Raw genomic sequence first — 26979 nt, 5'->3', positions numbered from 1 at the left:
GATATTTTATTATTTTGAATATTTGTTCAAAATACTGATTCATTCAAATAACAAAACATGTCTTTATGAATGAGTTATTGAAACATTTACTCAACTGATTCATTTTCTCCTGAACACCGACTAATTCCAGAGCAAAACAAATGGAGCCCCAAAATGTGCACAAATTACTAATTCGTTCCCTGGGTTTACTAAATCGTGCAAATAATTTACTAATTAATTTCCTAATTTTAAGTAAATCATGCACACAATATAATTATTCGTTTTGTCATTTTAAGTAAATTGTGTGCTTGATATAATAATACATTCCCTCGTTTTAAGTAAATAGTCCGCACAATATAATAATTTGTTCGTTCGACACTTTAATTGGGTTTTATTTGGAGTTGGAAGACATTCTCAAAAGCCTTGCAGCGTTTCATGGAATCATTTTAAGTGAGAGGCGTCTACATTGGTTTATGGGAATGCAGACAGGATGTAGAATGAATTATTTTGTGCCCATGATTTAAATTTATCCCCCTCCATGTCATGTGTGGGTCTCTGTACTATAGGCCTACTTAATAAATTAGTTATTAAGTTAAAGTGGGCTATTAATTATTAAGTATATATTATTTAATAAGTCATTTTAACTTAATATACGCTATTCACTCATAATTTGTCAGTTACTTTGTCTATTTTTTGATTTGTCTGTAAAATTGTTGCAAACAAAGCTGCTGCAGTTAACCGTAAGCGTTCAGTTCATCAGTGCAGAACAAATTGCTCATTGTTTTAGAACAAATCTGTTCAGTGACTCGCTTTTAAAGACATGTTTCGCTTCTGAAGGAATCAAGTGTTTAGGAGCAACTAATCGGTTGAGTAAACAGTACAATGACTCATTCGTAAACACGTGTTTTGTTCGAAAGATTTGGTGTTTTGAACAAATTAAATATTCAAAGACTCAAAAACACCTATAACCTGCAGACTGACCGTCTGTATGGAACATGTACACATAACACAGTAGAGTAATGAAAATACTGAACATCCCACTGCTTTTTGTACTCAGGAGGAACTGTTGTATAAATTGAAATACATGAATTAACTGATTGTTATTTTTACTCTATGTGTTTCTGATCTACAGAAAACAGGGCTCTCCTCCCAGCTCACCAATGATTAAATCGGAGAAGCGTTGCTTACCTGCCTGGTTTCGGCGTAGGCGTAGTAACAATATTAAAAGAGTGAGTTAAGCATCCAGTCTCCAAAACCTCCCAACAACTTCAGCCCTGTGGGAGTTTACAAACTGGGCAACGGAGCCAGACCTCACTCTACTCAGAAGACGTAAAGTGAGGGATCAAGACATCGTTCTACAATCTTGTTGGATTGTTGGGAGGATTTAACATGCAACAAATCTGGTATTAATTGGAAAGAAGCAGCTCTTTAGATGCCCTGAGTGCTGGAACTCTCTTACATTTCATAATGACACAGGAGGTTTTTTTTTTTTACACGATTCTTTTTTTCTTGGACGTTTGGACTTGAATTGTGAAATCTATGAAATTCCAGTAGGGTCAAACAGGTTTGTGTGCTTCTATCTGTAATTAAACCAGTGGAAAGTCCTCATCAGTTGGGAAATACGACACAGCTATTTGTTTGTTTATTTATTCATCTGTTTGTTTGTTTCTGTGTGGGACGGGGGGCACAAGGTTCCTTCTCTCTCAAAGAGGTGTGATGGAAACTTAGCTACCGGTGTGCATTACCGTGTTGAAACTAAAACTGCGTGACAACATTGTGAATTTACTGATTTCCCATTTATATGTATTTGAATACCCTTTCAATAATAAAACACCTAGGACTTCAAGTTGAGTGGAGTTCACATGATTTATTTTTAAATGTTTTATTTATCAAATCATATGCATATCATGACTTACTGTAAAACAAACAAAAATAGCTGAAGAAAGGGAAATCCAAGAATTGCAGTTTTCGAGTACCAAATAGCATTATATAGTAAATACGGACTGTTTTACCTCTTTTGGGAAAACCAGCTGTACAACAGAATGTTTAAATCTTTGAAGATATTTGCATAGTCTTTTATAAACAACATCATAAATTCATGTGTTACCACTTCACCATATAAAATACTCTGGAACTGTTATGAAGTGCTCAAATGAAACAAAATTTGAAATTAAAAGTACAGGGTAAAGCATGACTTTTTTTCTTATTTGGAAAAGAAAAATGAATTTAACAGCAAAAAGCCCAAGCTGCTTTTGTTTTTCATACATTGAAAGTGAATGGTGAACACAGCGGTCAGAGAAAAACAACTTAAATTTCTGCCTGTTGCCCACACAAAGCTATCATATGGCTTCGGACGTGCTTCACTCTCATGAACGACTATTATGAAGAATCTGTGGTACTTTAGTAGCTTGAAATCCCTTGGTCACCATCCACTTTCATTATACAGTATGAAAGAATGTCACATGAAGATTCTTCAGAACATTTCCTGTTTTATTCCACAGAAGAAATTAAGTCATCCGGGATCAGAATGACATGAAAGTGAATAAATAATGACAGAAATTTTATTTTTAGGTGAACTGTTCCTTTAAGTGGTTAAGCTCACCTCATGTTTCTGCAGTTTATGGCTTTCCACTGACAAAGGGCAGGTGGGCTTGTCATCATCACCGCTGACTGGGCATCACAGACCATGGTACAACCAAGCAGTGCTGAAAATTTCATGGTGATGATGTTTTCTGAACGTGAGCTGCTGAGGAGTCAGGTTGTAGGACAGGAAGCAAGGGATCAGGTGTCCTCTTGAACAGGAGGTTTATCTTGCATTCACGCCCGGTCTCACTCTTACATTAGCTGTTGGCCTGTAGTCTGAGGCAACTGAACTGATGCTATAAATAAACACAGTTTAAAAACGGTCAAGTAAATTCAATATGACAAACAATGGCATAGAAGTTTCAGTCAAAAACAGCATGTGCACAGTCTGTTGTTTGACGTTTGATTTGATGCACAAAAGAAAAATAGAGATATTCAGATTTTGTTTTAATACGCAAACCACTTTTACATTGTTGCAAATTGGTGGCTAATTTATTTCAATTAATCTTTTCTTATTTTAGGGAGACTTGTTTAGCTTTTTCTCAACAGCCTGTGTTATTAGATTTCCCTGCTTCAAAAAACAAACTGTGGTTGGTTGCACGACTTGCATGTCGGTTAGATGATGTCTTCCTATGGCACCTAGCCAGAATAATCTTGCAAGCAAAGCACAAAATATGTCAATAATCACAAGTCTGGTTTCATGAAACTCATTATAGACCAGTCAAGAAAATTCCAGAAAACAATATTTTAATGCAATTGTCAGCTTAATAACCTTAGTATTTGACAGTGCAGCTATATATACTCTGGGAAAGAGGTTTGGAGATGAATCATCGGTCAGATGATTGTGTTTGTCAATCATTCTGGGTAATCAATCCTTCTGTTTGCTCAAGCTAGATATACTATCAATGAGTCACCTTGTAAGAATATTGTCAAGACTAAAAGTATGTTTGGACAGCGTCTGTCAGTTTCTGACAAATGTTTCTGGCATTTTTCAGTTATTTCCAATTTCATCCTGACGCCACAATGAAATGGGAATCTCATCCATGTTTGTTGGCACCAACAGTCCCTTATTTTCTCAAAATGGCTTTTCTTATCACCTTTAAAGGGATAGTTAACCCCAAAAGTTCACCCTCGTGTCATTCCAAAGAGATAGTTCACCTAAAAATGTAAATTCTGTCATTAATTACTCACCCTCATGCTGTTTCAAACCCATAAGCCCTTTGTTCATCTTGGAACGACATGAGGGTGAGTAATTAATGACGGAATTTTCATTTTTGGGTGAGCTATCCCTTTAAGTGACCTTTTGGAGTTTGTTTACCCAACCATACTCCCATTCATCAGTGTAATTGCTGGATGTGGTTTAAATTAACCAAATTGACCCAGGGTTCCTTTCACCTCTAAGTATGACCATTGGGTGCAGCAGAAGTTACGTAAGGTCATTACTGAAGTCACTTCATCAAATGTTAAAGGTCATGATGTGACAGGTAATGTCTCTAAACCTTATTTTCATTTCATTGGTCAACCAAAACAGCAAGTATTCTGTCAAGACAGACAAGTAGGTGTCCAAAATGGCTCTGGGCTTGAAGCATATGTATTTGAAGTCCTGTGAGGTTTGTGATTAACATACAATCTCTCAGGTCTCAATCTGATATGAGATTCACTCGGAAATATTCGTCTAAGTCACGCACGAGGAGCTGTTGGTCAAGGTCAGGGCCACTGAGGGCAGAAGTAACCACACAAGGCCTGAACATGAATAATTATGAGTCTCTCTGTTTAACACTGAAATTGAGAAGAGGGTTAAAAAAAGGACTAAACACAGGTGAACAGTGACCTGTGGAGGTAGGCCGGACCAATGTGGACTTCACAGATCAAGGAGGTCTTGGAGAAATCGCGTCATCCCATGAGCCAGCAATAGACACTTGAGCCCTTGGTGTCACAAAAGGCTGCTATTGAGATGCCTTCCAAATCGCTATTAAAACGCTGTCGTAAGTCACGTGGGGAGTCGCTCACACCAAAGACTGCCATATAAAACTTGCCTTGGTTAAAATGGAACAATCTTTTCTTTTGTGTTTTACAAAGGCAAAGTCTTTTGGGACTCGCTTTTGTAAGTTTTGAGTTGATAAAAATGTTTAATCCCTCTGAAGAGAAAAAGCTTTATTATGAAGTAGCCCGTATTGTAAGGGCAACAACATCTCTTGCATACAAAAGAGCTGTTATGATGACACAGAGGAGCGTGGGAGCCAGAGCCAATTAATTAACCTGGTTGGCAAAAGGCAAGATATCGTATAGCCAAAATATTGCTTAACATCAGAGATGAAGAGATCATATTGCACACACCGTGGTCAACAATGAACTGAAGAAAATGAGGATTTTGTTCGACAAACTTAACAAAACCATGTTTTGCGTCACACTTTCACTGTGCAACTGAAAATACTGTATAATTAAAGTTTTAAAAGTAGATATCTGATTGATTTTTAGATGCTTTTACTCAGATTTTTGTTGCCCTATAAGAAACACAATTGTAATTTCAGACAGATTTACATGTTCGTGTCATTTTCTTAAAATGTTATAAATTGTAATATGTTCAAGTTATGTATATATTTGATTAATCTCATACAAGAATGTGTTTTTTGGTTTTGGGTCAATGGAAACAATATTCTTGCTAGATTTTGTCATTTCTTGTTGTTTTCACAAACAGTATGTTTACATTTTTAGCGGTTTGTTCAATTACCTAACCTTTCAGGGAAAATTCTCTCCCTCATGTCGTTCCAAACCCATAAGACCTTTGTTCATCTTCAGAATACAAATAAAGATATTTTTGATGAAATCCGAGAGCTTTCTTACCCTGCATTGACAGCAAAGCAACTGATACGTTCAAGGCCCAGAAAAGTAGTAAAGATACCATTAAAATAGTCCATGTGACATCACTGGTTTCACAGTCAATGGGCTCCAATGTTGTGACATTCTCCAAAATGTCTTTTGTTTTGTTTTGCAAAGAAGAAAAATAAGTTATACGGGTTTGGAACGACATCATGGTGAGTAAATGAGTACAATTTTCATTTTAGGGAAGACTATCCCCTAACTGCAAACACCACAAATAGCCACACATTTCAAACAGCAAATTAACAGACAATAACAAGGCACATAAATCTAAATAAAAATCATTTATTTTCATTAATATAGTAATCAATCTACCTAGAGCAAAGAAATAAAGGTCCACCATGCCACTTTATTACTACAGCATGTGGAGGCTGCGCCAAGGTCTGAATACTGAACAGACAGACACACAGACCAATAAGGAGAGAGGGGGCGGGGTTCATTCTGGTCTCATTCTCCATGCCTAGTTTAAGGTGGGAGGGGCCAGTGTACTTGGGGGTGGAGTCGAGGATATATTCCTTTCATCTAAAACTTGGGAGGGAAAGCTTTGAAATCTTCAAGCTAGAGGAACAGACCTGTTTATAGAAGGGCAGACCAACCATGACAGACACAGGAAAGCTGAATTGTCTGTGTCGGTGTATGCGAATGTGCATGTGTGTGTGTGTGTGTGTGTGTGTGTCAGAGACGAGGTGTAACAGGTGCTGCTTAGATCCAACTTTCACTGTACACTTGAAGAGGTTTCAGACACGAGGGATAAAAAATTGAGGTAACAAACGCCTTCCTTTTCCGGGTCCTGAAAAACAACAACGACAAAAAAGAATTATTCAATATTATTTGAATTAGACAACATAATATGCTATATAAAAACAAAAACCAGAAGTGTGGATTCTGTGTAAATCATAATTAATCACTTTTATACATGTAAAGATAAAAAAAATGTAATCTGGTTAATATCACTATTTCTTTGTAAATAATAATACAGAAAATACTACAATGAATATTTGATATGCTACACCAGTGTTGTTAATGTTAACCAAAACTACTAAAAATCATTTTTGTTAATTGAAAAAATAAGTAAATAAATAAAATATTTTCAGAAAAATCAGTTGAATATTAAAATGACTAAAACTGAAATAAAAATAAATCAAAGCTAAATCAAAATATAAAAAATTAACAAAAATGCCAGAAGCACATAATTAAACCAAAATGAAAACTGAAAACATACAAATAAAAGCTCATTTAAAATATGAATAAATACTAAAATAGTATATAAATAATAATAAAAATAACACTGAGGTACAGTATGATAATAGATATTTGAGTCTCTAAATATTACATTTGTCAGCTTTATTAAATTGTTAATGTTTTTAAAAATAAACATGCAATCTAAAGGCAAAAAATAAACGTAACATTAAATATTGACTGAACCAATAAATACTAAATAAATAAACACTAATTAAATCTTGATACCAGCTCTCATCGGGGTGTGTTGGTTCCACTTGACACTATGGTGCCATCTGAATTAGTGTGAGACTGCTCCTTCACCACTGGATCTAAAGACACAAATTATGTATGTTTCAGGATTTTTCGACTGCTTGTTTAGTCTATATATATATAGGGCTGGGCGATATGGCAAAAAAAAATTATCACAATTTTTTTAATATCAGTCGATATCGATAATTATCACAATAAATCTCAAATCTTTATTTCTTTCAAGTGAAAGTTTTCCTTCACAAAATAAATATCTAACTAGAAATATTTATTTCTTAGTTTCTGCAAGTTCTAATGAGTGATATAGTTTCAAATCAAGAAACAGGTTTGGGTTGCCTGATAATATTAATAATAATTATATCACATTTTGTCTCTTAGAAATTCACATTTGATAGTAGCTTGAGTTAGGATGCACCTCAATACCATGGTAAAAAATATAACTATATGGTTTTTAGGTAGCCTATTTGTATGAAAAACCGTAGTCTAAAAACATTCAGTATAAATGCACACATGCTATAGCATAATCACAAATACATGCACTATAATTATATACCATAACTCCTGTAATAAAATTCAATGTGAATATCCCACATTTCTGCTACAATACCATGGTGCAGTGATTGTTACTACAGTAAATCCGTGGTAAATGATGGCGATGTGTAGAAGAAAAGTCTTCTGACTGTCTCGTTGCACACAGTGTTTCTCCTGTTTGGCTTTAAACTAGTTTAAATCACAGAGTCATTTGTGTTCACCGCTGAATGCAAGCGCTTCACACTGGATCTCACAGCTCTGTTTAGTGCTCACGTGACCGTTTCATCCGCGACAGCGCAGCAGTTTGACTTTGGTCCGAGCGGATATATGGTCCATGTGGCGCGATTCAAATGAGTCGCACTGTTTCGTTCCGCTTTTGGCACATAAACATTATATCGAACTCTTCGTATCATTTTATCAAGGAAAATAATATTGCGATAATTATCGTTATCGAATTATCACCCAGCCCTATCTATATACATTGTCAGCAGTGAGGTGAGCTAACTCACAGAAATAAGGGTGCTCCATGGCCTCGGTGGCGGTCAGTCTCTGCTGATGGTCGTAGCGTAGCAGCTTATCGAGAAGGTCCAGAGCCTCTGGACTCACCAAATGCTGGTTCTCCGTCTGCACAAACTGTTCCCAGCGCTTCCGTGTCTGCCTGTGGGATACAGCAGGAGAGTTTTAATAACTGGACAAACTTGTATAGTAGTAGATAGTCAGTATTGGTATTAAATCAGTCGGTACTTGGTACTTTGTATGCGTGTCATTTCAGTATCACTGATATACTATTAGAATTTTTATCAATATAAAAGGCACACAGTATTGATACAATGTTTTATATGTTATAAAATTTTTATTTCAGATTTAGTGTTTTTTTGTTATGTAGTAACTTAATTGGTATATTAAATATAATATATAACATGATATAATTTTGCTTTCTAATACTGTGTATTAAAAAATCCATTGAAATGCCTCTATGACACCCTCTGCTGTTACTCACTGGCCAAGCAGATCTTTGAATCGTGCATCCAGTTCAATGTGGTATTTGCGTAGGTAGCCAAATAACTCATCCGTCCCGAGAACTTTTGCAATCCGCACCAACTGGAGAACAAGGAAATCAAATTAAATCATGGTCACGTGCTTAAAGCGTTTAGCTAGTAGCGTTAAATGCGTAATACTGTATTTATTTTAAATATATTTATAAAAATGCATATCTATTCCTGATATGAAAGATACTAATATGACTCACCTGATCGTAGTTGTCTTGGCCATGAAAGAAAGGCTCTTTCTGAAAGATCATACTGGCCAGCATGCAACCGAGACTCCACATGTCCAGACTGTAATCATACATCTGTACACACAATACAACACACATTTAACCCAATAACCATAGACAACCTTAAAAGAAAACAGCAATATGTGACATTCAAAAACTTTTACTGAATATTAGTCTGATTATAAAAATTATAAACTACATCAAGCATCGGTCTAACATCAGACATGCTACGTGTGCGTGAGTGATGCTCTAAATACCATTGTTGCTTACTTCATGCTAATCTGACTGTTACTGACAGCTTTTTATTGTTGTCTTTCATGTGACAACAGTGTCAGGAAGATTTCTGATCTAAGGTCAGAGACTTTCAGTATAAACAATAACGTTGAGCAGCTCAATAGATCGAGATGGTGGTGCAGATACATATTTTTGGGTACTTAAACTGATCTGTAACTGGATGAACAAGTTCCTGACAAAAATCTGAGGAATTGTAAGTTACATAAGAGAAAATGTATTGTCATAAAATCAAGGAATATTACATTTTCTGTGTGATTCATAAAGAGCATTTTACCTGGTAGTCCACCAACAGTTCTGGACCCTTGAAATAGCGTGAGGCCACTCTGACATTGTACTCTTGTGCGGGGTGATAGAACTCAGCGAGACCCCAGTCTATCAATCTCAGCTGCATCAAACACACACAAATCAACATCTGAAAACCACCATGTTTGCCAAAAGAAACTGGCACCCTGATGCCCCCTGCTGGTGTGTAAAGCCAAGTAACTACATGATAGAAGGAACATTTGCATTCTCAATGTCTTGAATGCAGCTCAAGATGAAGAACTAAAAAAAATGAATAAAAAAACAATAAATAAACCTTATTACCTTCCTTAACTGGTGGTCGATCATAACATTGTGGGGTTTGACGTCGCGGTGCATGATCCCCATACTGTGGCAGTAGTCCAGAGCCTGCCCGTTTAAAAAATAAATAAATACAAAAAAAAAACCCTTAGCAATGCATACAAGTCTCCAAAACATGCCAGTAAAGCACACACTTGTGAGTTTACCTTTAGTAGTTCATACATGTAAAAACGTATATCATAATCTGTTAGCTTTTGATACAGCTCCTAAACAGGAAGGAAACAAAAGATATTAGATTTGAAGGATTTAAATTTAAATACACCTTAGACATTTCAGATCATTTTAATTATTACAGTATTGCTTGGATTCTGATTAGCCAGGAGACAGCAAAATGTTTTTGCAAAATAACTGATCACCTTAAATAGTTTCCTATTAAATATTGAAATGACCATCAGTTCATTATTCATTACCATAAATAGACAGACAGAGAGACAGACAGACAGATAGATAGATAAACAACAGACAGATATATAGATAGACAGACGACAGATAGACAGACGGATATATAGACAGACAAATTGATAGGTAGACAAACAACAGACAGACATATATAGACAGACAGACAGATATATAGATAGACAAACTGGTACAGACAGACAGACAGACAGATATATAGATAGACAGATTGATAGACAGACAAATAAAAGACAGACAGACAGATATATAGATAGACAAACTGGTACAGACAGACAGATATATAGATAGACAGATTGATAGACAGACAAATAAAAGACAGACAGACAGATATATAGATAGACAAACAAACTGGTACAGACAGACAGACATATAGATAGACAGATTGATAGACAGACAAATAAAAGACAGACAGACAGATATATAGATAGACAAACTGGTACAGACAGACAGACAGATATATAGATAGACAGATTGATAGACAGACAAATAAAAGACAGACAGACAGATATATAGACAGACAGACAGATATATAGATAGACAGACAAAAAACAACAACAGATAAGATATATAGACAGACAGACAGATATATAGATAGACAGACAAAAAACAACAACAGATAAGATATATAGACAGACAGACAGATTGACAAACAGACAAATGAAAGACAGACAGATAGACAAAAAAGACATATAGACAGACAACAGACAGACCGATAACCTTAATTAGAAAATACCTTAAAATCTGTGTTATTGATGCATTCAAAGACAAGCGCAGGTGTTCGAGACTGCAGAATGATTGGGGAGAAACCGCAAAACAGACAGAAAACGAGATGAACAATCAGAAAAAAGGAAGTCCTTCAATCAACAATAGTAAGCATTAACAGACACCATCAAGCAGTCATTGTGATCACAATCAGGAGTAAAACAGGAGCACATGGACTACAAAAGCATCACGACTGGCTGCAACTCATTATTCAGATGTAAAATCGAATTTGCTGTTCAAATAATCATCACTATGCTTCGCAGTAATTTCATATGATCTCATTTGTGTCCAGATAATCCTTTGGAATCACTCTATTACCGGTTGCTTATGTTCGTATGGTAAATCTGTGACATTTCCAATCTGATATTTCTCAATGTAATTTCGATGACAAATTTGAGATAAAAACTTCTTACAACTAATTCCAGCCTAAACCCAAATTTGCACCTGCAAGCTAGAAAAAGCAATTCGTCTCAAATACTGTCCGCCCAACAATCTTCAGAGACAGAAAATCAAAGTCCTCATGGGACAAACTATGCACCCTGATTGGACAAGTATCACCAATGGAGGAGGAGAGATGGAGAACGTACCACAGGGTCCTTTACTGTGTCCATTAGCTGAATGATGTTGGTTCCTCCTCGCAGGTTCTCCAGGATCTTGATCTCTCGCTTAATCTTCTTTTTCTTGACAGGCTATTTTAGAAATCAATGATGTAACAATATAAAAACCTAGTCAACATTAAAGGAATAGTTCACCTCAAAAATGAAATTGTCATCAATTTGTGTTCAAAAGAAGATATTCTGAAGAATTTTGAAGAACCAAACAGTTGTTGGTCCCCATTGACTTCCATAGTAGGGAAATAAATACTATGGAAGTCAATGGGGACCATCAACTGTATGATTACCAGCGTTCTTCAAAATATCTTGTTTTATGTTCAACATAAGAAAGAAACTCATACAGGTTTGCAACGACATGAGGCTGAGTAATGGATGACAAAATTTTCATTTTTGGGTGAACTATCCCTTTAAATAACAGTAAAAACCTCTTGACATGGCTTACTAAACACTGGGGTAAGTTGAAGTAGGCACTTCAGAAGGCTTGTCTCTGTTTAAACACAGCCTTTCGTTTACCTCAAAAACAGAATTTGCTATTGCTAGTGAGAATATTAAGAGGAGAGACATCTACATTATATTTATTTCAGAGAAACCACAATATTTCAGCCCTGTAGCCCTAAATAAGCAGATGACAAAGGCCATAGATTACACACTGAATACAATCTCTCACCTTGAGGATTTTGACCACCACCTTCTCATTGTTGTTGATGTTGATGGCCTCGAAGACCTCACTGTATTTGCCCCTCCCGAGCTTCCGAACCAGCTGGTAATCCTCCTGGTTACTGCAGGTGGTACACAGATTCACATGCCAGTCATATAGAGCATCTACACCAGAAACCAGCACAGAAACATCTCCAGCCCAGCACACAAACACTTCTGCGAGCATGAAGGGGCTGAAACACATTCAGCCATCTGTGAAAATGACCAAGCCCATCATTTCCCCTGTCAACTGAGGGCTGACTGACGTCTCTACCAAGGGACCGAGCCAAAGATGACATTTTAAGCATTGGTCTGCTGTCTGAAACACTTTAACTATAGTAATGAAATGCCACTATTCTAAAAGAGCCTTGTACATGCAGAATTACACTTATCTAAATCAAAAGCAGCAAGTTATAATAAATACAAGTAGGCACATATGCATTACAATGTACAAACTATAAGTTTTTTTAAAGAAAAAAGAACTTCAGTTGCTTTCAACTGTGTTATTTTTAGCATCGTTTATATACAATTATAATGCCTAGTAATATTTTTAATTTGCTTTTATATTTTCAGTTTGTCATTTTGCAATTTATTTATTTTTATATGTCTGTTTAACCTTGATTGATTTATTTATTTTTCAGTTTTAGTTATTTTAGTACTTCAACTTATATTTCAGTTATTTGCCAAGGTAACATTTTAATTTTCAATATAGTTTTATCTTATTTTCAGCTTTTTTATCTTATAGTTTTGGTTTCTTATCAATAACAACACTGGCATCCAAATGACTCACCAATGCCAGTGCAACCCTACAGAAAAAAACAATTAGCCATATTAAGTTACATGCTGGCATAGTTCATTCATTTTTGATACATTTTTATTCATACACCAATTTATAGCAACCAAAAAAATAATAATAATAATAATTTTGTAATTTTCCATTCTGCATATTTAAAAAGGCACATTGCATTTAGCATCAATGTCACTGAACCTTGCATGACTTAAGACTTAATTTTGACTCGACTCAGAAAAAAATACAGCAACAGATCCGCTTTAACAGACTGATACAAAGCAGAAAAGTTGCTAATTTTATGGTGCTTTCATGGCGTATTTTGGAGCTTGACAGACAAGTCACTATGATCAGTTTCACTGAATGGAAAAGAGCTGTGTGAAAATAACAAACTCTTCTTTTGTTCTACAGGAAAAAAATAACAAAAATTAATAAAAAATGACAGCATATTCACCATCACTTGTAATTATATATGTCCACTGTGCAAAACAGGAGCACATTAACTGATCCTCAGGAATCTAACCAACCATTAAAGCTACTAAATGCTGTATAAGTGCACTGGTTTAGAATGGTAATTACTGGATGTGCACAGCACACTTGAGGGAATCAGTGCATTTGCATAAAATCTGTGGATGCTGTGGACAGTCACACACTCCTCTCTCTCTAATGCTGCATCGGTAAAGCCTCTCATCACCAGCTCTCAAACAGGGGCTGCTCGATCACGCAGATTGATGACTTTCCCAGCACGATCGATGGCGAACCTATAAAATGTGAATCACTGCGCAAAGAAAACCAGCAGACACATGCACAAAATTATACACGAAACGCGCCTAGGTAGGCAGCTCGCTGGGTTTTGAGACACAGCATCAGGTGATGTTGCACTTGGGCTTTTTATAGGCTTAAAACTCTCACCTCCAGGTGGGCACATGGGCCTCGTAGTCCCAGTATTCCCTGCTCTTCAAAGTGTTGACATCGGCATACACCCGAGATTTACTACCGGCCACCGGGCCGGGCATGGCGCGCGACGGGGCTCAGGGTGTAGGAGAAATCCGATCCAAAACACACGAAGGACCACCGATCAGCGGCAGACCAGCCCGGGGGAGGTCTGATGGTATCCGGTTCGGGCGTGATATAGCGGATATCAGCGGCGTAAACGATGGAGCGCGGTGGCCGCTGAGCAGCGCTCGTTCCCCGGCTTGTCAGAGATGTTTAGCCCGCCTGGAGATCCGAGGGTGAAAATGAATGGTGGATAGTCTATGAAATGCGCTGGCAGTGCAAAGCTGCGAAAATGAAGTCTAGATGGTCTATTTTGGATCTGTATGTGAGAAGTTTTGTGAAAAGTTTTAAAAATAGACTTTGAGTCCTAGGCGGGGGGGTTTGTTTAAATCTAATTATTGTGGGTTAAACCCCCCCACCACCCCAAAGGGGCCTCAAATCCCTAGATCCAAAGCATAGAGATCCGAGAAGAAAATCCAGGATGTGTTTCCTCTCAGTCTTCAGTCTGTAGCAATGGATGTTTGAAAATGCAGACCACCGAGACTGAGTATAATATAACTAACCAGCCTCTAGGCTTAGGATACTGACTGGTTAGAGAGAGAGAGAGAGAGAGGCGGAGGACTACAGATCGATGTTCTGCTCGACTCCCGTGAAAAACCGTGTCACCGTGACGTCGAAATGCAATAATCGCGAAACCCGCTTTTAATCCCTTCTGCTTGTGATCGGGGTTCGGGTTTTCGGACCAATCCCCCCGTGCTGCTGCAGGAAAAAACGGACTGCAACGGTTTGACCCGGAAGCGCAAGATAGCTTTATCAATTAGCATTGAACAGCCGGAAGTACAAGATATAATGGCCACCGGGCATGTCCGTCCGTTGCTATGCGCCCATATATGACAGACTTCCGTTTCCGTTGATGGCAGAGGAACAGTGCGTACTGACACAAGTACAATGAAGAAAATATACATTTTGAGGAAATGCATAGCCTAGCTATGTTTTCCACTGTTTTCCCTTTCAAATGAATCATAACAAATGCAGTTTTTACAAATGCTTTAACTTATCTTAATAAACGGTTTACTCAGGAAACACATACATCTGTATAAATGATATTACATAAATCTAGCTTGTACATTTTCTCATAATTGTTCGCAATATGGATTAGTTCACTTTCAGAATGAAATTGCTGTCGTCATTTACTGACTCCCCACTTTCTTCTGTTGAAAACGAAGATATTAAAAATAATAATAATGGTTGATGAGCACCATTGACTTCCATAGTAGGAAAAAAATTACTTGGGGTGAGTAAATGACAGAATTTTCATTCTGAAAGTGAACTAATCCTTTAAATAACAAATCTGATGTTATTTATTTATTTAGCTACTCTTTAATTTAAAGAACTTTCATAAACATGGTGTAACATCTGGTATAACCTGTCCCTAAAGAAACATTCGTGTTAAAACGTAATTTTTAATGTTTTTCTTTTTCATAGGGTATCACAATAATGAATGTATTATGTGTTTATTATTTTAATATAAATAATTTAATGACGAAGCAAACGCGCGTGCACGATCTGGGATGGCATTGTTTATCTTAGCAACCATGGCGGAAACAGAGGACGGTCACATCAACACAGATAAAAAACTACTTGTTCAACTTGTGGAGGACTTGAAGTAAGGCACAAAAGTTTAGTTTTTAAAATCTTTATTATTCTTGCTGTCATAATTGCTAAACGATAATTCATATTGTTCGTTTAAATACTGTTATGTAGTTGGCTTATAACGAGGACCTGCACCTGATTCGAAACGTTTTATTTCTTGTTCTGTCTACAAACATTTTATATTATATATTATTTTTACATTTAAATTTAAAATAATAAAATTAAAAAAACTCATTTTTGTTTTCCTGAATCTAAGACGCTCCAATGCAGCGCAACAAGCAGAGATCGATATGTTTGAGAGATATATTAGTCGGCTGGACGTCCTGCAGCCTCAATCAGAGGATTATGAAACAGCATCACAGATAGAAATGGCAACGGTACGTATTTCATATACGATGCGTGTTATATACGTTTTGAATAATTTCTCATTATTGTAAACAAATGATTACAGTCATGGCGTTCAGTACGTATGTCCACTCACATTTTGAGGTGAAATATTACTTGTGCATGTAAATTTCCATGCCGTCATTCGTTCATTATCAATCTTTTGATATCAGAGTCCAGGAAGGAAATCTAAAGCACGCACTCCAGAGAGACAACAGCTCCTGACACTAGAGCAGAAATGTGATGTCGCCAAAAGCATGCATAAACAGATGCTTGAGGATTTGAAGAGAGCAAAAGACATTTCAGAAAGAGAGCTGGACAATTACAAGGTCATTAGTCAAGAGAGAGAGAACAAGCTCATGAGGCTATTACAAATTCATTTCATATGCTTATGTAATTGATTCTACTCTCTTTAGGCAACTCTGGAAGAAGCTGATATCCACTTGGCGGAGGTTAAAAAAGAATGTGGCCAGTTTGATCGTGACATTGGTAAACCACTGCGGGATAAAAAGAGTGTGACGATGAGTGCTGAGAAGGTCATCAGATACATTGAGGATAAAGTAAAGGCCAAGGTAAAAGAAAACTTCAGATTGCAGGTTTACTCAGACGAGAATAGCCATTTAAAATCATAATAAATTGCCCACATTTTGTCAGGAAAGCCTGATTGAGAAGTTGCATCAGAAGAATGGAGCACTCCTCGCATACAAGAAAAAACTACAAATCCAGTTAAAACAACAAGAGGAGATGGGTGAAGGGCTGACAGCTTTGGACTTTGAGCAGCTCAAGTTTGGGAACATGAAATGTAGGAAGCGACTGGATGAGCAAAACCTCAGACATGTGGAACTCAAATTACTCACAGGGAAGACCCTGCACGTCTTGAATTCTAATAAGGTGAGATGCTCAATCAGCCATAATGTGGTCCTGACAGCTTTTAAAATATCAACTATGTGTTGAGCTATACACACCACGGTATTAGGACGGGTCTTGTAAGGGTCATTGTTATAGGGAACTGTTGGCCTTGATCGGACCTTGACCTAAAACTGTGGGTGTCTAGAGAATTTTTTTTCAATATTTCCATCTTGCAGGAGAAGCTTCAGACCTTGACACATGAGTCAGATGTGCTGAGCAGTGACGCTGCTTTACGGGCGAAGTTATTGATTAAATTTGAGGAGGAGACCAAGCAAGCAGAGGAGGTCAGGATAATGAAATTCCTTATATGCACTTCAGAACATCATGGCAGTAAATAAATAAATATTCAAATTCTGGTAATCTGTCAAGCATTATTAAAAACAACAACAAAAATAGACTAAAAGACATTTGTACCATTTGGAGCGGTACTCCACTGGCCGAAAGCCATAATATGGATTTTTTTCCTGACAGGAACGAAACAAAGCAGAGGCTCTGAACAGGAAGTTGAGGGGTCAGTTGGCCGATTTTCATGTACCACATGTCCTACAATACATCAAAGTTAAGGAGTCTCATGGTCAGCTGAAGAAGAGTGTTAAAGAATGGGAACGCAAGGTGGAGATTGCAGAGGTGAGGATTCTTCAAACACTTCAATATAGATTTTTTTTATTCCAAAATTGTGTTTTTTAATGACATTGTTATTCCAGATGGCACTAAAAGCATACTCAAAATCCTGGGACAAGCTTAGGATCACTGCTGGAGCCAGAGCAGTTCCTGCACGACCTGCAACCATAGATGCGGGATTGTATGGATTCTGAAACAACAAAAACTAAACATGTCCTAAATAACCTCAATGCCCAAGATGATGTCAAAGATGCCCATATATTTTAAAACAAACGCATCAATATGAAGAATAATAAAATGAACATAAAAATGACACACAACAATGCATTATTGAAAAGGTTTATTAGTTAGTGCTGTGTATATTAAATGCTACATACAGATATTTCAGCATGAATGTCACATCAACCGCCACATGAAGTTTTCTTACTAGCTCGTTCACAATCTACAATTTGAAAAAAGCTAAGGAGAAGTATGTGCACTCGGAAGTGCAGATACTTGGAACAGATTACGGGTACTAACACAGCAGGCATGCACGGGGTGGAGAGGTCTCAAAACCATAGAGGAAGGCCACCAATCTTAACTTTCCCCTGTGGTCCTGAAATGTCTGCCAAGAATATAGATATTTATATAGAGATTTTAAACAATATTAATAAAAAATAATATACAAACGTGAAAACATAAAAAACACAACATAGTTTCCAAATCCAACTGCTCATTGATTCTTACTGCCTACAGTAAAAAAAAAAAAAGCCCCCTCGGTATTTAAAACAATGGATAAATAGATACTATAAAGGGGAAACAAATTGGAGGCAAAGGGCTCTGCGGAGAAACTAGACGCCCCTGCTTAAAGCCAGTGTCACCTCGCTGTAAAGTACTAGGAGAAACCTAACTGCAAGAGGGAGATGCTCCTCAAGGGCAAATGGTCAACATATAATACTGCATAAGCAACAGAGCTGAGAACGTCATTTTGCCCCAGATAAGATGAATGTGGGAAATCGTGATGTGGGTGCGAGGGGGGAAAAAGCAGGCAAATCAAGACTTGGACAGCTTGTTCTATTCAAATTCAGCTTTGTAGACCAATAAAAAAGTGGTAGCTTCTTCAAATATTAAAAAAAGGAGAGTACGTGATTCAAAAACCAAACATTACTCTTGAATGAGTACCACTTACCCTCTAAATCAAATGAGTATATACTACGATTGTAGTAAGTGTCAGTTTAAAAATCAATTTCTCAAAAGAACGTACTGGTTATCGTTTGATGAGTATGCAACACAGGCATTCACTAACAAACACATCTGAATGATGTGCGTTTAAGTCAAGGCCTTAGAGGCCAAAATCAAACACTTTCCCTCTTGGATTTTAGGGGAACTGAAAATCCATTTTGAAAGTCTTTGAGCTTACGGTTTTTATAAAAGAATAACAAGAAATGACTCGCCGTCATGTTGCGAAAGGCAAATGACTGCAGGCAAGACACGGTGTTGGCAGATTAGAGATCAAACACATGGATAAATCTATACAGCAGAGGAAGAATGACACTTAGGGTACTGTACAAGAAGGCCTATATTACTGTATGGGGGAGTGGGTGGCCGGGCAAGGGGCAAAAACCTTTATAAAAACAGACTTAACTTTCACACAACCTTGAACACACCAATTACAATCCAAACTACATCTACAAAGAGGTTGAAATTAATTTTAAAAAGGCAAATCGGAAACAAAACTTAAAGAATGTATGAATCAGAACGTCACATGGAAAGCTACTTATAAAATTGTGGTGCAGTTTAAGAAAGACAATGCAATATCTAATGACAGGACTGGTAAACATGTTGCATACATACTAACTATGTACATACAGTAATACAGGAAGCCTTTTCAGGGGTTTTTTTAGGCAATTTTCAGGACAGCTGTACTGATTCTCGTGTTAATATGAACTGTTTGTATACAAGATTGAAGTTTACATTTCTATATAGATTCTATATATTTACGAATAATCTCAGTGAAATGTAGAGACCGTTTGAGGTCGTTATATTTCTGCTGGTTAACGATCTATCCCGTTTAAGTTCTGGTACAGTACAGTGATGGTTTTTGGTACATACCATTAGTTGCCACAACGAGGGGAACGTCAACATTGACATAGACAGACAGTTTCAACAGTTCATAACAGCACAACTTTGTCCCCCTTTTTGTTTTGTCATTAGCTTTGGGGTGAACTAAATGCGCACAGTAGGCTGCCAGAGGTGCTCCAAATGTGTGTACAATGCACTCATATTGGAGCAAGGCTAATGATCAGAACAGAGTTATTACGTAGAGGCACAAAGTAAGCAGTATTTCAACCATACTAGGTACTACCAAAAATGTATAGCTGATTTAATATGAAGGATCAAGACTGAACAATTAGTTGCAGACTGAATCGTTTTTTTTGTCTTGTGCTCTAGAGATCTGATGGGGGCATTGTGAGCCACGTCAGGTCAAGGAGCCACAATGCAGGGTAAATGCCGCCTTACTGGATTAGGATCACAGTGCTATCTGGGACAGAGTTTGGAGATCTCCTCTTGCCTTCTCCCAGGATTCAGATATAAACCAACAAATCGATAACTTTTTGTAGATAAAATCCAATTAAAGTATGCCTCTTGATATCAATAACTACTTGTTGAGCATATGCATGTTTAGAACAAAATTAGGTATTATCAGGTTACTGGGCCTTGTAAGAATTCATTCAACTGGGGTAGTTTGCGGAGATTGCTAATATCTTTGCAAATGGTAATTGGGGGGCACAAATTACTGAATGAGAGAGGACACAGGGTACCCCCCACCTTCAGCTGTGTGCTGGACAGTATGCTCCTGAAGGGCTCCTAGATCAGCGAATCGCTCTCCACACCATACACATTTAAACTGGGCATCTCTCGCATGCACGCTTTGATGCTTGGCCAGGTGTTCGCGCTGCTTGAAGCCCTTGTCGCAACTGGCACACTTGTAGGGCTTCTCTCCAGTGTGCACGCGCCTGTGCCGCTGCATTTCCGAGGAGTACTTGAAACGCTTTTCGCAGTCGGGACACTTCAAGGGCTTCTCCCGGGATGGGTCGCATCGGTGCTGCACAAACTCTGAGGAGGACAGGAAGCGTCGGTCACATAGCGAGCATTTGAGAGGCTTCTCGGTGCAGTGGGAATTCTGATGGCGCTGTAGCGTGGTGGCCTTTTTGTAGGCCTTTCCGCACACGTCACACTTGTAGGGCTTGTCTGGATTTGTGGGTGTCGAGGAGGACTCACCACATTTGTGACGGAGCAGCTCCCCGGACTGGCTGAAGCCCTTTCCGCAGGAGGCGCACTTGAAAAGGTTGTCCATGCCGTGAACGTGCTGGTGGTACAACAAGTGGGACGGCTGCAGGAAGCCCTTGTCGCACAGGTTGCATTTGAAGGGGCGGTCGGCGGAGGGCTTGTGCGTGCGCCTGTGGCGCACCAGGGCGTACTGTTGTTTAAAGCTCATCTGGCAGTCTTCACAGTGGAATGGACGTTCCTCCGAGTGGGTGCGTTCGTGCTGTCTCAAGTCAGACGGACGCTTGAAGCCCTTCCCACACGTGGCGCAGCGAAACGGCCGAGCACCTTGCGGCTGACACTGGTGGTGGAGGAGCTCGGAAGACTCTTTGAAGTGCAACTCACAAAGGTTGCACTTGAACAGGTGCTCACCCGAGTGAGCATACATGTGACGGACTAGGTGGGATCGGTGCTTGAAGCTCTTCTCGCACACCGCACACTTGAATGGCCGTTCGGAGCTGTGGGTACGCTGGTGGTGGGCTAGATGAGAGGACTGGCTGAAGCTTTTGTCACATGTTTCACATTTAAAAGGCTTCTCGCCCGTGTGGACGCGTTCATGGCGGGTGAGCTCAGATAAGTGACGGAAGCCCTTGGAGCACACCGAACACTTGTAGGGCCTGTCAGGTTGCGAAGGCTCGAATGTAGGCTGGCCTGATGTCCCGACGGCAGCGCTGCCACTGGATGACGCTTCGTCATTGGATGGTTGCCCTGGAGTGGCCGTTGACGAAGTTGGCGTGGCATTTCCAGAACCCGGCCGATATGTTTTTTCACATATGGAGCACTTCATGGGGTTGCCACTGTTATGGGCATTGTGATGCTGCGCTAGCGAAGTCAGCAGGGAGAAGCCCATCTTGCACACCCCGCAAACAAAGGGTTTCTGCTCCACCTGCACGCACTGGTGCTCCAACAGGTCGGTGGCTTGGTGGAAGATTTTCAGACACTGCGTGCACTGAAACGAACGGTCTTGGCTCACCATGCACTGGTGCTCATGAGGATTAGCCAGATGGGAGATGTCATGGCCACACGCACCACACTTGTGTCCTCCCTCGCTCCCTACATGCAAAGAGGGCTGCTGCTGCTGACTGTGATGCTGCTGTTGTTGTTGTTGCTGTTGTTGCTGGGATTGTTGCTGCTGCTGTTGTTGTTGCAATGCCGTGTCCGGCTGGAGGACGATACCGTAGACGGTGCAGCCCAGTGTGTCCGTCCCTGGTGGGATGGTGTGCACCACTGGAGGCGGGGCAACAGCATGCTGCTGCCACGCCTCTGACATCCGGGCTCGGGTGTACGGATTCAGCTTTGAGCCGTAGTTTAACCTCTTTCCAGGTGAATTCAAGGGGAAGGGATTGTTGGACTGCCCACGATGGGAAAGGTGAGGAGGCAAAGAGGAACTTATTTTGACAGTTCGTGAGAATGACAAATGAAGAAAAAAATTCTATGCAATAATGTTTTCAGAAACACTTTGTGGCTTGATATAACAGCGAACTGACATGGATGTGAGCATCAGCCAAAAGTGCAAAGGAGCTTGACCTTCTTCATCAACTTGGTACAGCCCTATAAGAGAAAAACAAGAAAACTGGATGAAAAACATGCAATAAAACACTCCACACATCTTTAGGGGAATTCACACTGCAGGGCTCCACAACAAGGAAGGCTTGTGAAACAGTTTCGAGCCAGCTGATGGAACAATCAATTGCCTCATCATACAGTTGTTGATCTTGTACATGCCAATTTAATGCCTTGCAAATTTAAACTTTATATTAAAATGAGTATTGTCATTGCATATTCTACTGATTTAAATGTTACCAGTGAAACATCATCTAACCAAGGCATCTTTACACTGCCAAGATAAGGCTGCTTTGTACCCATTTAAAATTCAGTGTAAAGATACATTGGTGCAAAAACAGTCTAAATTAAGCCTGCTCTGACCCACCTTATGCCCTAGTATCAAATTGTACAGTTGCAATTGCTGTTAATGCATTTATGCCACCTCTGAGTAGCATTTAATTAGTCTAAGAAGCACTTTAGAAGCACTTCTGTCACCTTTGAAGTGTAAACTTTAGTTTGAAACAGATATAAAAATGTATTCTTGGAAACATCAGTAAGACGGTTAAAAATTACACAATTATTTTCTTGATGTTGAAAAAACAAATCAGGATTCTATGAAAAATATAAATATATTTTCTGGCATATAGAAAATATAGCTGAAATTAAAATGTGTGTGGGCAGTATAGCGCAAAAAAAAAAAAAAAAAAATCTACTGGTCCGAATGGGACACAATAAAATATATGTATTGTTCAACAATAAAAGCCCTGACATCGACAGTGGCTTGCGTCATTAAAATTTACCATAAGATATCATTTTCAGAGAAAGCTGGCTATTTAAGGCAACATGAGTTTAAAAAGACTGCTGGTGATGCAACAAAGTGGGCATCAATTTTTACAAAAAAACAAACAGCAGCACTCATGTGATTCACTTCATGATATAACTGGTTACAGCTGGAACGCCTACTACATCAGCAAAGTGACTTGAGGATCTTGGCAATTTAACCACTGCTAATGTGAACGGCCTTAATCTTTACTGCAACAGCTGGCTTTGAGTCTTGGCTGAATGATCCGTAAAGAGATCTAGGCTACATCCTTTCCGCCAATGCACATTTCAAATAATATCTTACAAACTTAGAATATATTAAGTGCACACCTGTATTCTACCTGAGCACCTGATCAACTAACAATGAGCAAAGACAGTATCATATGCACCAAATGAAATCTGATCGCAGACCACCTCTCACCAATAATAACAAAGGAGCGAGCATCTGTCTGGTACCCCTCAGGTTTCATTTCGGATAGCGAGATAGACTGACATGCCAACAAATAGCATTTTGGGGCATCACAGAAATGCATAAATGTTGTCCAGGTAGGAAGCTCACTGTGTTTTAGACACAGTCCTATTGTCTCAATCACCACATTATAGGCTGTGAACAAAAGGGGTACCTGTCCCAAATCATGCATGCACGGTTAAGAAAATGTAATAACACAGAACTATATGTAACGAATGAGGCTCGATCGCCGCGTATTTGTTTACATACAACTCGCGAAACACATATTTGTGTATTCATTCCGCTGACAAAATTGTTACGTTAGGTAGCACTAATATTTATGTCCAGCACAGAACCCAACAGATTATAAAACCGGCGGGTTTTCAAGACACCTGGAAGAAAACACAAGCACACAGCTTTGCAAAATGGCTAACAGGCTAACTGTAGCCTAGCAAAACACACACTTCCTTCTACATTTTGTTCAGATATGCATATTACCTTTTTCATAAACGGGGTCCATGCATGTTTATTCTCGGAAATATACGTTTAATAAAAAAACAGCTTATGGTGTTTCTGAAGGCCGTAAATCCTCCGGTCTCGGCTAGGCCGCACCCCCTGGCCAGTGCCTACAAAAACACGAAAACCCTCCCAACTCTCCGGATCTCTCTTGGGTTGCGCCGCAAAAACCCGATAGCAGTCTTTTTGACGTTTGCAGCGCATTTAGGGGAGCCAAAAGGCGAGGATGGTCCGACACATAGTGTGTTTTATTTGGGGCTGGGATCGCTGACCACCGAAACCCCCGACAGCCGCACGGGAACCTGAATAACACATAATTGACATCCTCGCAAAACATACCGGAACTTCATTAATTTTATTAAAAAACGGCATTTAGATGTACATATTCATACTAAAAACCGTCATTTTTACGCATTATATGTGCCTGTCGCTGTTTCAGGGTATAGGGGCAAGTTGTTATTTTATTATAACGCTTTTATGGGAATTATTGTAGCACACGACAGGATAATAGTTCATATGAAGCTTCAATAAGAAAATCAACGTCAACATTTTGTTCGTGTGAACATTAATGTTTATGCTAGGATGCAAGATTATGTATATAGGCTTTATGTCATGCTGATATGTTTTATGAGGCAGAAGGCAAATTAGCCGGGAGGTGACCCCGGAACCATTTGAATTCATCTTTGCTGTAGTGGGACGCTGTGATGAAGCACCTGTTTTCTTGTGATGGGAGGTCCGAATCTTTATCAGAATCGGTTCTTTCGAATGTTTAGTTTCAAAGAACCGGATTAAAACGTACCTACGCGCTCATCCATGCTTTGAGTAAAAATGTAATCCTAAATAAAACGGATGTCTCGACTCACAATAAATAAATAAAACTATTTTTATAAACCTAACATGTGTCGTTCGTGTGATTGCATAATACAATCAAGTAGCTCAGAACCGCACGGACCGCTTCGATCAGATTTGTGAATGAATCATTCTGACCAGTGCTGTGAACCGGTTCAACTGATTCATTGTAAATGATCCGACTCATAAGAATGATTCGTTAACGAATTCTGTGGTTTGTTGTAGCGGGGCGCTGTGAAGAAACAGCAACATTTTTTATTTTTATTTTTAACGGAAGCACTTTGCACGTCACAATAAGCATCTCATCACGTATCTGATGGTGTTTTTCTAGAAAAAGTTGAATACTCCGGTGCAGCTTTTTAAATAGATTTTTCTTTTAGCATGATTGTCAATTACAGCAGCAGTAGCAGTTCTGAAGAGGAACCTGATGATTCCTCACCTTTAAGGAAAAGAGGAAAACTTGACACTGAAACCAGGTTTGGTGCGTTTGATCTTATGTTCCTTGATTTAGTTTTATTTTGATTTGCATCTCCAGAGCTCTAAGTTCCTCTTTTACCTCAATAGCACCAGTGAACCTTTGGATCATGGATCTGTTAAAAGGAAAGCTAGCAAATCAGGCCACTTGACACCTCGCCTGCCTCTTCCTGACAGCGTGAAGGAGATGTTCAGAGAATCTGAAGAACAGTGGATCGATAAAAGTGAAGAGCATGAAGGGCGTCAGCGGTCCTTCCAGCATGAGCGGGGCAACTGGGCTACATATGTGTTCTGTCCTTGTAAGCATTTTCCTCGGTGTATTATTGAGGTAGACACTGTAATTTTTCTCTGAATGACCTTGAACCCTTTTTTAGATGATCCCGAGGAGGCCTTTCTAGAGCTACTCAATGAAATGATGGTGGTTGCATCTGCTCAGAGCATACCTCTGACCTTGGCTGAAGAGTTTCACCTCAGTCTCTCAAAAACTGTGGTTCTGCGGCATCACTGGATCCAACCATTCATCCAGTCCATTCGGACCAGTCTGACACAGTTCCAGAAGTCAGTGTTTACTCTGAGTTATCATCATTCTGAACACCGTTTATAACCCCAGGAAGAGGGACGCATCACACAAGTACCTTAGAAGCATTGGTTTTTACCAAGAGAACCAGGATTGTGTTTATCCAGGGTTTAGAATGGCTCATGGTTAACTATTTTAAGTGTGAAAAGCCCTACTTTTTCATTATGCCTTATGTTAGTTGCTGGATTTCTAAGTCAGATTGTTTTCTCAGGTTTTTCTGCTTGGCCGATAAACTGGGGGTTTATTCTAATGCTGAAAAGACTAGGTATGTCATTACTCTAACTGTTAATGACCCAACTAGGATGTGTATTATTATTATTTCTTCATTAGACTGTTTTAATGGCATCAAGTTGTTCATGCAGGACCTTTCTTGGTATGGAAATCTCCACTGGAAAAACTCAGTTGCTTGAGCTTATCAAAATAGTGGATGAAACCATGAAAGAATTCAACCTTAGCACCTTTTATAAGGTAAACCCTGGCATTGAAATCATATTTGCGGTTCAAATACAATCAAATTTAGATATTTAACACTCTTCTTTATTTTAGGATCCTTCTTTCCACATAAGCCTTGCTTGGTGTGTGGGCGACCATACGGAAAGAATGAAAAAAACATGTTTATCACAAATGCAGGTAGGAACCCAAACACAGATCTCCACCACAAATTAAACAAGGATGAGTATTGATTAAAGGCAAAGGTTGTGTATTTGGGCTGTTGCCATCTGAACTATAATAACCTGTGTTTTTTGGCGTAGAGTCTCGTTGATGTTCATGAAGATGGGCCATTTTACATACAGCTCAACTGCACGGAGCTTCGCTGCAAATCGGGAAATAAAGTCTTTCTTTTCCCCCTCCAGTGATCTTGAATTGCTAACATGTATTGCTGTCAACATTTGTGTTTTAAGACTTTTCATATTTAAGCAGAATATAATAAAGATTTGTACCAAAAACTGA

The 26979-nt window shown here is 38.8% G+C and overlaps 4 protein-coding genes across 6 annotated transcripts; 2 read left to right on the top strand and 2 right to left on the bottom strand.

The window, feature by feature from the left end:
- Positions 1 to 5038: 5038 nt before the first annotated feature.
- On the bottom strand, positions 5039 to 14806 carry LOC306868279 (casein kinase II subunit alpha'). Of its 2 annotated transcripts, XM_079414388.1 has the most exons (12): positions 13841 to 14806; positions 12113 to 12224; positions 11419 to 11520; positions 10803 to 10853; positions 9799 to 9858; positions 9617 to 9700; positions 9306 to 9416; positions 8711 to 8812; positions 8462 to 8562; positions 7971 to 8119; positions 6910 to 6992; positions 5039 to 6232 (listed from the first exon to the last, which is right to left on the bottom strand). In XM_079414388.1, exons 1-11 carry the CDS (start codon positions 13942 to 13944, stop codon positions 6916 to 6918), a joined length of 1053 nt encoding a protein of 350 aa, XP_079270514.1. In that variant the 5' UTR covers positions 13945 to 14806; the 3' UTR covers positions 5039 to 6232; positions 6910 to 6915. The 2 variants fall into 2 exon arrangements, with proteins under 2 accessions (XP_079270514.1, XP_079270515.1); XM_079414389.1 differs by lacking the exon at positions 10803 to 10853 and having other exon boundaries at positions 5709 to 6232; positions 13841 to 14707.
- cfap263 (cilia and flagella associated protein 263) lies at positions 14065 to 17808 on the top strand. The gene is made up of 9 exons (XM_079414387.1): positions 14065 to 14851; positions 15410 to 15590; positions 15834 to 15954; positions 16135 to 16290; positions 16378 to 16533; positions 16616 to 16852; positions 17047 to 17154; positions 17342 to 17497; positions 17575 to 17808. Exons 2-9 carry the CDS (start codon positions 15496 to 15498, stop codon positions 17683 to 17685), a joined length of 1140 nt encoding a protein of 379 aa, XP_079270513.1. The 5' UTR covers positions 14065 to 14851; positions 15410 to 15495; the 3' UTR covers positions 17686 to 17808.
- An 8-nt stretch (positions 17809 to 17816) lies between these two features.
- On the bottom strand, positions 17817 to 24432 carry znf319b (zinc finger protein 319b). Its single transcript, XM_079414362.1, has 2 exons — positions 24111 to 24432; positions 17817 to 22348 (listed from the first exon to the last, which is right to left on the bottom strand). Exon 2 carries the CDS (start codon positions 22065 to 22067, stop codon positions 20265 to 20267), a length of 1803 nt encoding a protein of 600 aa, XP_079270488.1. The 5' UTR covers positions 22068 to 22348; positions 24111 to 24432; the 3' UTR covers positions 17817 to 20264.
- Positions 24433 to 25170: 738 nt separating this feature from the next.
- usb1 (U6 snRNA biogenesis 1) lies at positions 25171 to 26971 on the top strand. 2 transcript variants are annotated; one of them, XM_079414393.1, is made up of 7 exons: positions 25171 to 25453; positions 25542 to 25750; positions 25826 to 26009; positions 26240 to 26293; positions 26391 to 26496; positions 26575 to 26658; positions 26781 to 26971. In XM_079414393.1, exons 1-7 carry the CDS (start codon positions 25359 to 25361, stop codon positions 26883 to 26885), a joined length of 837 nt encoding a protein of 278 aa, XP_079270519.1. In that variant the 5' UTR covers positions 25171 to 25358; the 3' UTR covers positions 26886 to 26971. The 2 variants fall into 2 exon arrangements, with proteins under 2 accessions (XP_079270519.1, XP_079270518.1); XM_079414392.1 differs by having other exon boundaries at positions 25176 to 25453; positions 26379 to 26496.
- Positions 26972 to 26979: the final 8 nt, after the last annotated feature.

The sequence above is a fragment of the Barbus barbus genome (genome assembly GCF_936440315.1).
Source record: "Barbus barbus genome assembly, chromosome: 50".
NCBI classification, from domain to species: Eukaryota; Metazoa; Chordata; class Actinopteri; order Cypriniformes; family Cyprinidae; genus Barbus; species Barbus barbus.
This window is presented reverse-complemented; position numbering and strand designations above follow the sequence as displayed.